General features: G+C 45.3%; 1 protein-coding gene across 1 annotated transcript in view; it reads right to left on the reverse strand.

Moving 5' to 3' along the window:
* Nucleotides 1-14250, reverse strand: part of INPP5J (inositol polyphosphate-5-phosphatase J) — a 58544-nt gene that overhangs the window by 20044 nt on the left and 24250 nt on the right. The window contains exon 7 of the mRNA XM_063454778.1: nt 13745-13920. Coding sequence (XP_063310848.1) covers nt 13745-13920 — 176 coding nt within the window. The remainder of the gene's footprint in view (nt 1-13744; nt 13921-14250) is intronic.

Below are 14250 nucleotides of genomic sequence, written 5' to 3' on the forward strand. Positions count from 1 at the left end.
GGCCCTGCCCTACCCCGGATATCCACTCCCCACTCCCCAAGTCACGCCCCAGGTTCCGGTCATGCCCAGTCCGGCACAGTCTGCCCCGGATGTGCCCTCTTCCAACATGGCCGCCACTTCTTCCCTTAACCCTAATGTAGTACCTTCTCCGGCCACCAATATGGCGGCCCCCAGTTCGGCCCTGATGCCGGTAATTCCCGGTGACTACCTATCCCCAGGTTATGACTCGCTAGCCACCCCTGCATCTGGGGCTCGTTCCCAACCACCGATCCTTTCACCTCATTCAGGCCCTGCACCACGCAAAAGAGCCAATATCATAGAATTCGATGATGACGAGATGGACAGGGTGTCCCATGTCTCATCGGAGCTTGCCGCGGGAGCCCCAACTCATCGTTCTATCGATGACCCCTTTGGCCACAAGGGTCGGGGAGAACAGGCCCCTCCTAAATATGTTGCTTTCAATCCCACTCAAGCTAGTGCTCTAATGAAATCACTCCCTGACCCAGAAAAACAGCCTATGCCCTTCTATCGAGGGATAGTTCAAATTCAAAAGACTTATTCCGCAGCATGGCGTGATCTACTGAGCATTTGTGCTATAAAAGCAGGGGATGCATATTGGCCAAGCATGGCCCGACACCTCAGTACGGATCTGCTCGGCAGTGACGTTGATTACCCCTCCGGAGTAACTTTTTGCACCCAATTAAGAGAATGGGCTAAGGACAAACTTGCGGATCAGGCTGCTGGCCTTACTGATGTTATTCAAGATAAAGGAGAATCAGTGGAAAGGTTTCATGCAAGGCTGTATCAAATGTTCACAGATTTGGGGTTTGATCTTACTGACAAGATTCATTCACAAATGCTGTCAGGTGCGTTTGTCCAAGGTGTTAAAGACTCTATACGCAAGGGAATTATTGCTGCACGTCCTGAATACAAGGTTGTTCCCCTGGATACCCTGCTTTTAGTTGCTAGAGGGTTGGAATCTGTTCAGACCCCAAGAAGATCCAATCCAGCTCCCCTCATGGTAGCTCGCGCTACCCCCGTCACCTCTGGCACCAAGAGAGTCAGGTTAGAAGATGTAACTTGTTTCAATTGTGGGGCTCAGGGACACTACAGAGGCGACTGTCCGGAACCTAAAAAGGAACCAGGGGCACCCAAGAAGTTCTCTAAGCCTGCCCCAGGCCCCAGGACCGAGACAAAGGTTCCAATTGTTGAAGAACCGGACGATTAGGAGACTGGCAAGCCTGTGTCTGTAACCCCTGTAATGGCAGTGTCTACAGGAGATAAGGGGGGGCCACTCGCCACAGTGACTTTACCTATTGAAGGCCACCCTACCACATTCCTTGTTGACACAGGTGCAGCCCGTAGTGTTCTGCGAGAACAAGACCTGCCAGACCCATCTTTTCTGTCAAATATCGACGTCTCTTGTGTTGGAGTGGATGGCCAGCCGAGACATAGCCCCCTAACAACTCCGCTGCGAGTTGGTTCTAGCCTGCTCGCTCGCTTTGTAGTATCCTCCACATGCCCCATTAACCTGTTAGGTGCTGATGTCCTCTCACGCCTGCAAGCATCCATCACTTTTACCCCGGATGGGCAGGTAGAAATGTTTACACCTCTGTCTGTATCAGACACTTAAGCCCTATGCTCTTTGCCTCTGATGCTGCATTTAGAAAAGCCCCGTGAGGGGGCAGCAGAATTAAGGTCCAATTTCCCAGAGGAATTAAAAACACAGGTGCCCGCTAAGTTATGGTCCTCAGGCCCAGAGGACATAGGTCACCTAAATGTTCCCCCTGTGGTGGTAAAGCTTATTCCAGGGGCTAAGTTACCAAGAAAACCACAATATCCATTAAAACCAGCACAGTCCGCTGCAATTTCTGTCCACATCAAGGCACTCTTGGAGAAGGGTGCCCTGGTAAAATGTAAATCTGAATGCAATACCCCGTTATTTCCTGTGAAAAAGAAAACTCCAAAGGGTGAACCAGAGAAGTACAGGATGGTCCAGGACCTCCGTGCTGTTAATGAAGCTACCGTCCTGGACACCCCTCTTGTACCAAATCCTCATACTCTGCTCTCTGGAGTCCCACCATCTGCAAAATTCTTCACAGTTATTGACCTGGCCAATGCCTTTTTCAGTGTCCCACTGGACCCATCCTGTCAATACCTGTTTGCTTTCACTCATGAAATGCAACAGTATACCTGGACTGTCATGCCCCAAGGGGCACAAAATTCTCCAAGTCAATTTGCTAAGGCCATGGGCACCATCCTTGACCCATGGCAAGCTGAGCACCCAGAAGTTGTCCTGCTTCAGTATGTGGATGATCTATTGCTATGTGGAGATGATGTACCCACTACTAAAAGGTGTTCACTTAGTCTCCTTTGCTATTTGGCAGAACAAGGATGCAAAGCTTCACTCATCAAGCTACAATTCTGTCAATCTTCAGTGATCTTCCTTGGACATTGCCTATCTCAAGGTACCAGACATCTTACTCGGGACCGGGTAAGAGCTGTTTTGGACATTCCACCTCCAAGGACTTCAAAGTCTCTTCATGCCTTCCTAGGCCTCATTTCCTACTGCAGAGCATGGATCCCAGAAGCCTCTCTGCTTATGCAACCTCTCTATGATGCTCTTAAGTCTGACCCGTTCTGTCTGACCAATGAAGCCCTGGCCAATTTCGATGCTTTAAAACGGGCCATTGCTTCTGCTCCTGCCTTGGGCCTACCTGACTACTCCAAACCCTTCAAATTGTTTGTCTCTGAAAGACAAGGCCACGCAACAGGAGTGCTCACCCAAACTAATGACTTAAGAGGCCGCCAGAGGCCTATTGGATATTTCTCATGTCAACTGGACATTGTGGCCAGAGGGACTCCTTCCTGTCTCAGGGCTGTTTTTGCTGCGAGAGAACTCATAGAGAGGACCTCAGACCTGGTCCTTGGCCACCCTCTGGTTGTTTTGGCCCCTCATGACATCTCTGCCATCGTCAACCAAGTCCAGCTCAAGCACGTGTCTCCAGCCAGACACCTGCGCCTACAGTGTCATCTTCTTTTGCCTGACAACATTTCCATCCAAAGATGTCAAGTGCTTAATCCGTCCACTCTTCTTCCACTCCCTGAGGGGGGTATCTATTATGGATTTATCACAGATGAAACCTACATCTACCTGCTCTGTGGATGTATCAAGAAAGTCATGCATCCACATTTGTCATTTCATGAAGATGAGACACCTCTTTGTGAAGGCCCGGATTACGCCTTCTGTACCATGTGGTACAAGCCAAATATTACTCCCGAACCTTGCTATGAAGATGAGCTTTACCACTGGACCGATGTAAAGCTCACTGCACAAGACTTTTATTGTGACTCTGAAGGTAATAGCATGGTCTTGGTCCAGCTACCTCAACAACTTAACTACCTCTACCGCCATTGGGATACCGATATCCCACATATTCCTGTTACCAAGTTGAAGACAAAGTCATGGAATGATCTTGGGCCCATGGCAAAACTATGGGCCACCATGAATGAAGAACAGCTACAGGAAAATGGTATTGTCAAATACCCAACAACTGACCTTCTGGAAGCATGGCCACGCCATTTCCTGGAAAAGGAATTTCAAGACCTGGTCATAAAGAATGATTATGACCCAGAAACACCTCATGACTGTTTTGAACAGATGAAAATGGAAACAGTGCACTTACCAACTGTGCATGAGAATCCATTACCAGATCCGGATTTTACCCTGTTTGTGGATGGATCAAGATATGCCGATGAAGGAGGAACATATCACACAGGATATGCCGTAACCACAACAGACGAAGTCATCAAATCATCATCCTTACCGCCAGCAATGTCTGCACAAGAAGCTGAATTACAGGCTCTGACTTCAGCATGCAAAATTTCCGAAGGAAAACGTGCCAACATCTATACAGATTCAAGATATGCTCTGGGTGTGGCACATGACTTCGGCCTAATTTGGAAGACAAGAGGATTTCTTACCACCGCCGGTACACCAGTCAAACACAGCACTGCAATCAAGGAGCTAATGGATGCCCTCCTACTTCCCGAAGAGGTGGCCGTTCTGAAAGTCAAAGCCCATGGGAAATTGGATACAGATGAAGCAAAGGGCAACCATTTGGCTGATCAGGCTGCTAAGTTAGCGGCCAGGGATCTGCAGGAAGTGGATGAAGAAGTGTCCGGACAAGAAGAAGAAGAAGTCCCTATTTTTGCTCTGCAAACTCTTCCTACTGATTTGCGAATTTTACAAGAACAACAAGCTGCAGTCACTCCTGAAGAAATCCAGAAATGGAAAAAGAAAGGAGCTGTCCAAAAGGACGGAATATATTACAACAACTTCAAATTTTGTCTTCCCAGAAATTTGTATCCAGCAGTTGTCCAATGGGCACATGGGCCTGCACACCTGTCAAAAGAATTGATGGCCGCCCTCATACAGAAGTATTATGAAGCACCTGGAATCACAACATTGATCAATAGCTTCTGCAAGGCCTGTGTCATCTGTGCAAAATGCAATCCAGGAAGACCAGTTAAAGTACCTACGAAACACCTGGCAAAGCCCATGTACCCCTTCCAGCGGATTCAAATTGACCACATCCAAATGCCCAAGAGTGGGCCCCATGAATATGCACTAGTAATAGTGGACATGTTCTCAGGCTGGCCAGAAGCCTACCCAGTGGCCAATATCACTGCAAAAACAACCGCAAAGCGCCTACTTACAGATATTGTATGTAGATTCGGACTCCCAGAAGTTATTGAGAGTGATCAAGGCCCAGCCTTTACAGCAACTGTGACTAAAGAAATTTGGACCGCTCTAGGGGTGACTCTAGCCTTCCATACCCCTTACCACCCACAAAGTAGTGGTAAAGTGGAGCGCATGAATGGCACCCTAAAAACCAGAATGTTAAAAATGTCACAAGAAACAAAGATGCCCTGGCCAGAAAGCCTACCAATAGCCCTATTTAGTGTTAGGCACACACCTAGAGGGAAGCATTCACTGTCCCCATATGAGGTTCTATTTGGGACAGCACCCAGACTAGGTTGTTATTATCCGCAGCAGTTGCAACTCCAATCAGATGTTTTAGTAGACTATGTAACTGAACTTGCAAATGTCCTAAACAAAATACATGCCCAAGTTTTCTCTTCAATTCCAGATCCCGAATTGGATACAGGTTCCCATAACCTACTTCCCGGAGATTGGGTCCTGGTCAAGAAGTTTGTGCGGAAAAATACCCTGGAACCAAGATTTGACGGTCCATTCCAAATTCTCCTGATTACCGCAACCTCCGTCAAATTGGCCGGTAGGCCAAATTGGATCCACGCTTCCCACTGCAAGAAATCTTCTGCCCCAGAGGAAGCAAATATCGCACAAACATGTATCTCTGGTACATCTTCTCCTTAATTAGCCTTATGAAGGCCCAACAAGTAGCCATTACCAAAGATATTAGTGGGTACACCTTCTGGTATAATTCATCGTGCACCCAGGTGGCTACTTATACCTTTGACTACTGTGATATTGTAGAATGCCCATTTCCCACACCACAAATCCAAAACATCTATAGAGATATCCCTCATTCGAAAGACCCATATGTTTGTGTAGTTGACAAGCAATGGGGGCACAATTGTGACCATTGGGGGGCAGCGGGATGGAATGCCGGGCCTGCCTGGGGTTACAAACCAAAAAGTGCCGTATCTAAAGTAGATGATCATGGTAGATCCCTCCTCCAGAGAATGACTTTGAGAAAGCCCGGGGGGAGTACACCAATGAAACTAATCCTTAACATTGAGCATCCAAGCCCAACAGATGCAGACCAGTATGTGATGGGAATGTATTGGAAAAAGGGTTCCTATAAAAAGTTAGGGCATTTCTACCTCAAAGATATGTGCAACTCTTCTGAGTGGCAAGGGGCCACCCATATGGTCCCTAACCCATTAAAACCTCATATCCAGACCTTTCAAGACATGATGGCCATTGCTAACCCCACTTTTGAAGATACCATGGCCGCTGAAACAGGTTTTAATGATGTAAATCTATGGTTAGAATGGATGAAATATAATGCTAATAAGCATAATAGAACTGCATGTTATGTGTGTGGCGGTGCCCGGCCTCACCTGGGTACCGTGCCTTTAATCCTACCAGTAGATATAGAAGAATGTGTTTTAAGCCTTTTTGCCTATCACTATAATTTTAACAGGTCCATATGTATTGCATGGACAAAGGAGTATCCTCTCCTAACCCAGGATGTCAAACCCCCTGATGGTATTACCGTATATAAAGGTAATTACACGTGCTATGCCATGTACGATGGTATTGGTAAATTTGTGGGTAACTTTTCCAAAGGTTATTGTGCTACATACAGAACTGTTCCTGTACGCTTGCTGCAACACCATACTAGGTCACTAGGAGACATTTACTGGTTGTGTGGGGACTTACAGTTAAGATCCAGAATGGACACAGCGTGGTGGGGGGAGTGTACGTTGACTAAGGCCATTATGCCTATACACATTATCTCTGACACACACCTCAACACCCATGGGCCCAACCACACTAAGATTAAACGTGAAGCCCCAGTAAAAGGAAGTTTTGACCCTCACATTTACATTGATGCCATTGGAGTGCCCAGGGGGGTGCCCAATGAATTTAAAGCAAGGGATGAAGTTGCCGCAGGATTTGAATCAATTTTTACCATAGTTACCGCAAACAAGAATTTAAATTGGATAAATTACATTTATTATAACCAACAGCGTTTTGTCAATTACACCAGAGACGCCCTCCAGGGGTTGGCCGAACAGTTACAGGCCACATCCCAAATGACTTTCCAGAATAGGATGGCCCTAGATATGATCTTAGCCGAAAAAGGAGGGGTTTGTAAGATTTTGCCCGACACTATGACATGTTGTACATATATCCCAGAAAACACAGGCCCTAATGGTAAAGTCACACTAGCCATAGAAAAATTAAATGACCTGTCTGAAGAGTTAAAAAGGAATTCTGGGATAAAAGATCCTTGGGAAAGATGGTTTGGTTGGATGACAGGATGGCAAAAGGCTTTAATGCAGATTGGTATGGCTATACTAAATTTTCTTTTTATTTTTGCTCTTCTCTTTTGTTGTGTCCTCCCATGTCTGAGAAAATCCCTCATGAAGACTGTTGACCAAGCGGCACCCACTTTCACCCATCTCGAAGTTGATGACCAAGAATTTCAAGACATCAACTCACCCTGTCTGCCGCTGCAAATTATCCCCTTTGTTGATAAAGTGCAGGAATTCTAGGAAGGGACTGGATTAGGGACAGCATCTGTCAGTGAATGGTAAAGGCCCCATGTGGAGAAGTGGTGGGTTAGCTGCCATGGGATACCCTTGGGTGTGAAGCGTTCGAGAGCCATACTGACGGATGAGTTAGCCTATCAGGGTCAGATCTAGGGACAGACTTGCACTTTGCATTAACATCTAGCTAGCGGCCATGGGGTTTCTGTGCCTTTGGGTTAACACGTCTTCTGATACTAACATAATAAAGTTTTTATCTCTTAGAATCTAACATTTCATAGGGGGGACTGATGTGGAATTATTAAAAATCTTTATTGTACTTGTATTGAATTATTGTACTAACTCCATTTTAACTTTATACTGTGACTTCATCCTCCATTTTGTCCTCCTAACCTGACTTCTTCAATCCTCCATTTTGTCCTCATGACTTAACTTGTTCATTTTAAAACTACATTACGTGACTGAACTTCTCAACCCAATTAGTATAGTAGACAAAGACTGTGTTTCCTTCAAGGACAAGTACCAGGAGGTGCTGGCTACTCCTTAAGACTTGCTGGCTACTCCTTAGAGCTTGTAAGATAGTACAGTTTGAAGGCCACAGAACACAGTAGTAATGAAATGTTCTATTCATAAGAGACCTTGCACCTGGACATAAAGCCTGATATCATTGACCGTGTAAAATGACGCTTAGGACCCCCTTGTCCCCCACCCGTGTCCAGAATAATCCCACCTCTGATGGGTGGGCACGGGACTAACCTCTTAATTTTACGAACCAATAGGTAAGACACTAACCCCGTCACTTAACAATTAATCCAATTGATGATGTTTATTTGCTGATATTCTAATAATCAATGATGACGCAAAATGCCTCTTAAAAGGGCCTGCGCGCCCGCTTTTTCTTCACTTGCCAATAAACTTTCTCGAAGTTATTTTAACCTGAACCTCGTGTGTCAGACTTAATTACTTCAGCGTATATACGCAATTTAATTTTATTTATTTGGACAGGAACAGATAGACTTTGAACATTTTGGTTTACTTTCAAAAAGTACCATAACAATAGTGCCTCGTCTCATGTGTGGGGGAAAAGGCTGCATCTACACTGGGGGATTGCTATACTCTGTATACTCCCCAGGGCTATAATCACTAAGCTCTTTTAAAAGCTATTCCTGCTTAACTCTCTGGCGGAAGAGAGGGTCACCCACTGGAACCTGGAGCCTTGTCGTAGGTCCAGGGTGGGTAGGAGACAATGAGTTCCCAGCCAAGCTGTAACGCTGGGGACTGTGGTGCTGATGGTGTCTGGTGAAGTACTGATGGTCCTTGGTAAGCACTAGGAGCATCGATTGATGGAAGGTCCATCACAGGAGACATAAAGGGGGGCTGGGGAAATGAGACACAATGGGAGGTGCAGGGGGAATGAGACAATGGGGGGTGCAGGTGAAATAAGACACATGGGAGTGGTCTGGGGGATAAGACAAGAGGTACAGGGGAAATGAGACACATGGGGGCAGGGGAAATGAGACATGTGAGAGGGCAGGGGGAATAAGGCACATGAGGGGGCAGGGAGAATGAGGCACATGGGGGGCAGGGAGGATGAGGCACATGGGGGCAGGGAGGATGAGGCACATGGGGGCAGGGAGGATGAGGCACATGGGAGAACTGGGGGGAATGAGACACATGGGGGAACTGGGGGGAATGAGACACATGGGAGACTGGGGAAATGAGACACATGGGGGGGACTGGGGGAATGAGACACATGGGGGGACTGGTGGAATGAGATGCATGGAAGACTGGGGCAATGAGACACATAGGGAAGGCAGGGGGAATGAGACACATGGGGGTCTACGGGAACAATATACATGGGAGACTGGGGAAATGAGACACATGGGAAGACTGGGGAAATGAGACACATGGGGAGGCATGGGAGCAGAGACACATAAGGGGGCCTGGGGGAATGAGACATGGGAACTGGGGTAGGAAATGACACACATGCAATGGAGGGGCTGGAGAAGGGATACACAAAGAGACATAGAGAGGCTGGGGAGAAAGAATGTCCCAGCTTGACATGCAAATGAACATCATGTTTCAGTGTTCATCCTGTTTTTCTGCAGGCACTCTGGGCAACTGAGCACTGTTTTAAACACAGCTTTTTAAAACAAAGTATGAGCGTGATCATAAGAACCAATAAGCAAAAGACAACCATGGACTATACAGGATTAACCTTCTGGGTTTTGTCAGCATGGTGCTTGCAGAAGTTAGGTCTGAAACATGTGGGGAGTTGATTGATTCAATACATTTTTAGGAGGAGATGCTAATGGGCTAGGGCTGTGTTGGGTTTGTGCTGGCTCTGCCCCTGATCTGCCTCCTTTACTCAGACAATCCAATACTTTTCTATGTGAAAGCATTGTGATTGGCTTTGAACAACAATTCTGATGATGTCAGCCAAGCAGGCAGATCAGGGGCAGAGCCAGCAGCATAAAACTGGAATAAAGGTATGATTTTACTATATTTAGAGGGGGGTGGGGTGGCCAGCAGGCTAGATGCTGTTTTTTACACTATAGGGTCAGGAATACATGTTTGTGTTCCTGACCGTATAGTGTTTATTTAATGCACGTTTGCCAAGTCATGACAAAGCACCTATTTTGTTATGATTTTGTATAGTATATGTAGATTAGGTCGTGAGCTTGTCTTTTCTGTGTTATATATGTATATGGGGGATTAGCAGTTGTCTTGACAAAGCTCCCAGGTGTCTATTCATGCCCTAACCTGTGTGCAGCTTGACTGAGTGATTCTGGATTTGCACAGAGCATTCATTATCATGGAAAATCCCAATCCCTTGGCTGACTCTTATTTTCATATTGTCTGCGTGCATTTGCATTGCTGTTTTACATGTATTGAAATATAAAAAGTTAATATAGGCACCCTGCTCTGTCCGTCCATGAACACATACACTGCTATACACGACTCAGAACAATAGGAGGTGTTGTAATGTCAGGAGTTTCTGGCACAGGCAACCTAATAAGAGTTTTAACCCTACAGTGAAACTATTCTACAAGATGTGGGTTGTTTACTACAGCATTAAAAACTAACTTATTGTTTAATATTTTAAATTGAAAATAAATCATAATAATAATGAACTTTAAATGCCTTTGTACAGATAAAAAGGCACACAGTGGAGAAGTTGAACAATGTAAGAAACACAGGTGAATAATGTATTTATTAGAAGGGAGAGGGTTTATCAAGCTTTAGATTAGTTTACCTAGGTTGTATATTAGAAATGAAATATGGTACTGGCTTTCCCAGGGTAACTCCTGCAAACGTTCCATACAGCAGAGCGCAGGTGAAGGTACAGGAAACGACAAGAAGTAGTAGAATGAGTTATATAGAACACTACATTGAGTCACATGGAGAGGGGAGCTGGAGCAAAATGGGGCAGCAACCCAACAGTTTTTATGTGAGGAATAAAATATATTTGTAGTAGTTTAAGACAACTAAGCTTATTTTTCTGGAGGGAGGGGGCAAGCTAATACGAGGAAAAACTGGATTAACATACTCCACTGCCTTCACACAGAGTGTCAAAATAATAGTAAAAAAAAATCTACTAAAATAATTTTGTAATAGATGTCAGACCTGTAGGTTAAGGCCCCTCTCCCCCAATTTTTGGCTGTCTAGAGACACTTTCTAGAGAGGCAACTGGGCATGTAAAAAAAAAAAACAGAACCATTGAGTTGCCATTCAGGCCGCAGAGCCAGCTGCCCGTGAGTGGAGGCATGCTATTGACCTCTCTCTTCAGGGGCCATCATTGGCTCTTGTCACCAGGGAATAGGGTTACAGTAACCAAAGAAGAGATAAGCAAGAAGCCATTTTGGAAGTACCACAGAAAGAGCAAAGCAGCTCTTAAGCCCTGCCAGACGCAAGTGTTAAAAATTATATTTGTCGGGGGGCGGGGCCGGACCGCCGAGCTGGACGGTCACGAAACTGAACAGCTCCTGCAACTATTCACGTTATAAGCCTCTAAAACTACTAATTACAACTTAAAAACTGACCGACAGCAAGATCACCGGCCCAAAGGAGGCACTGGATCCAGGGAGAGGCTGGCTCCCCGAGCTACAGTCCCCTGGAGGAGGAATCTTTGAAGCTCCAGATGGGGCCTACTCCGGCGGTGAGCGGGACAGACGGCCGCTGCCCCACTATCCCGCCTCAAGATGCCTAACCTGAAGGCCCAGTGCAGAGTGGAACTGGCCCTGTTCCCCCCCTCTGGACCGGGGGGGGGGGTGATCCCGGTCCTTGCCCTGGGACACCGACCGCTGCAGCACAAGCAAGGCGCCTCATCCAAAATGGCGGACGCCATGTGCGCTGACGGCGGAGGACAGGAACATTAAGCCCGACAGCATCGATCTGCAACAACTAACCATCTGCAAGCATGGCAGCACCTCAGCAGGCCAGAAGCCGGCGAAGCCAAAGGGACACAACGAGCCAGCATTACAAGCAACGCTCCGCGGATAAAACCCTACCTTCCCGCCAAGACGAGGTACTGGTCTCCGACACACAGAGCCGCATATCCCTGCCGCAAAGCCAGCCTATCATCCCCAACCTGCCATGAAGGAGCCGTGAAACTCATCTGACCGCCACACCTGACAGCCGGCATGCCGCAACAGCTTGAGGGACACACGGGGAACTCTGGTGGAGTGGAGACTAACGCGGATGTTAAGACTGGTACAGATGTACAACGTTAGACTTGTGCCCTCACTTCACCACAGCGTTTCAAATTGTTATACTTTATTTCACTGTGTGAAAGTGCCCTAGTGCGGCGGGACTTGGTCTCCCAGCGGTAATAACAGCTTGTACTTCACTAAGTTCTCTATAGCCTATTAATGTTGTCAGTAATAATGTAGGTCCTTGGCAAGCCATGTCTCAGATCTTAATACTGCGATGTAACATCCTAGGCCATCTCGACTAGACATGTATGCACACACTGACGTAGCAACTAGTTCTTGCTTTACACTCTCAATTAAAATGTGTGCAGTTCCTCTTGGCACAATATGTATACACTTAAAGCTTGTAATCATCTATAATGCCACTTAAATACGTTACTATCACAATAATTGTCTCAGATGAAGGGCCACTAAGCGACACCTATCAGTTTGCCATCTATATACGCCTGCTTAGAATGTAACAAAACTTGCGCTTTTCATATATAAAAATGTGCTGTTTCTGAATGCCACTCATTGTAATACCAAGAATATGCCTGCAGTTGCTGTTGTGGCCCTGCAAGATTGTCTGTAACTCATATGCACATGCAAAAATAAAGAATTTTAAAAAAAAAAAAAATTATATTTGTCTCTCCCCCAATAGCCTCAGTACCTTCCTCAGTTCTGATTAAGTAATGGAATTTACTAAACTATATAATTAATTATAAAGCGAACATATGATCATATGAGTGTGGTATAGCTCAAAACCAAAAGGCAAAATAGTTTTAGTGCAGCTATTGTGTATAAGCTACTGTAGCCCCAACAGCAAGCAAAATATAGCAATCCAAAGTATTCATCCACAAAGCGCAGCTTAGTTATAGGGGTCCACTAGTGCAGCCCAAATTTATTCAAAGAGCATTCAAATTACAGACGTTTCGGGACCCTGTCCCTTTATTAATGATAAATGCCCTCCTAGACCGAGGGCATTTATCATGCTCAGCTCTGTGTATTGTGTTGGTATCACTTTATTGTACTGATTTCTTTGTATTGGATGGGTATCTCTGTATTGTAGTCAGTTCTCTGTGTTGTACCTAGCTTTGAGTATTATATGGATATCTCTATATTACAGCTAGCTCAGAGCATTGTATGGATAACTCAGTATTGTATGTTGCTCTGTGTATTGTAGGGATTGAATACATGAGGTCAAATGGACAGAAGCCACAGGTCATAAGATCGCGGCTACAGAGTTAAGAGACAGACTGAAATTCCATGGGAAGAGTCTGGTACCCCACCATCTCAAAACATCACCAGCTTCCACTTGGCAAGAGTTACATGGAGGGTGGGATTGGAGCTATAGAGATGTTATATGTAGCTATGAAGGTTATATGTTGTTGTAAGCGTAGCAATAGGAGACATAATATGGTGTAAAACAAGAGAGTAGGCTGTATGGAGGAAGACCATGAATTATAGCAACAGGTTATATACAGCAATAAGAAGAGCTAAAGAAAGAATTTGTGCTGCACAAAAAGATGACTTATAGGGAGAAGTTACACAACACAATAAGTAAAGTCAGAAAGGGATGTGATATGAAGCAATAGGGGAAGTTGCAGTATAATAAAACTCACAAGAACAATGGAAATATATGGTGAAAGGAACAGATGGAGAACAAGATAAAATAACAGGAAAGGTTAAATGGAGAAAAAAAGAAAATGACTTATGTTTAACTCTCAAATTCCAACCTCAGAGCTGTGTAATTGTCTCAGGATGGTATAACCCAGTAAACCACATACTCATGATCCAGCACACCGTTTGCCAGTGGCCCCTCGAACTGCTGAAGCTGTAGAATGCTTTCGAAATTATCCACTCGCTGGTCAGAGTTCTCCATATGAGCTGGCAAATGACAGTTCAGGAAACACACCATGTGACCAAATAGGGACATGCGAATACTGACTCCACCCTTGTTTCCCTAGAAAGGAAAGGGGAAAAGATTCCATGGGTTCCGTATGACCAGCATAAGTGGCAAAGAAGGGACCAGCCTAACTGACTGAAATTGTATTAGTAGATACATAAAACCAATATTGTTAGCTGTGTATTTCCAATTTGTTGTGGTTTCTGTGTTTGGTGTTTAGTGATTTTTAATTGAACTACTTACACATAATTTGCAATTACTTACACACATATTTGTTGTAATTATTTCCACACATGACTCCTCAATAAAGTGCATAAAGAAAATATACCCAAAGACCTAAAGGTTTTCAGTAAAACCATTTTGTAGACAACAAAAAACAAGGAGAAT

The sequence above is a fragment of the Pelobates fuscus genome, chromosome 5, assembly GCF_036172605.1.
Source record: "Pelobates fuscus isolate aPelFus1 chromosome 5, aPelFus1.pri, whole genome shotgun sequence".
Classification (NCBI taxonomy): domain Eukaryota; kingdom Metazoa; phylum Chordata; class Amphibia; order Anura; family Pelobatidae; genus Pelobates; species Pelobates fuscus.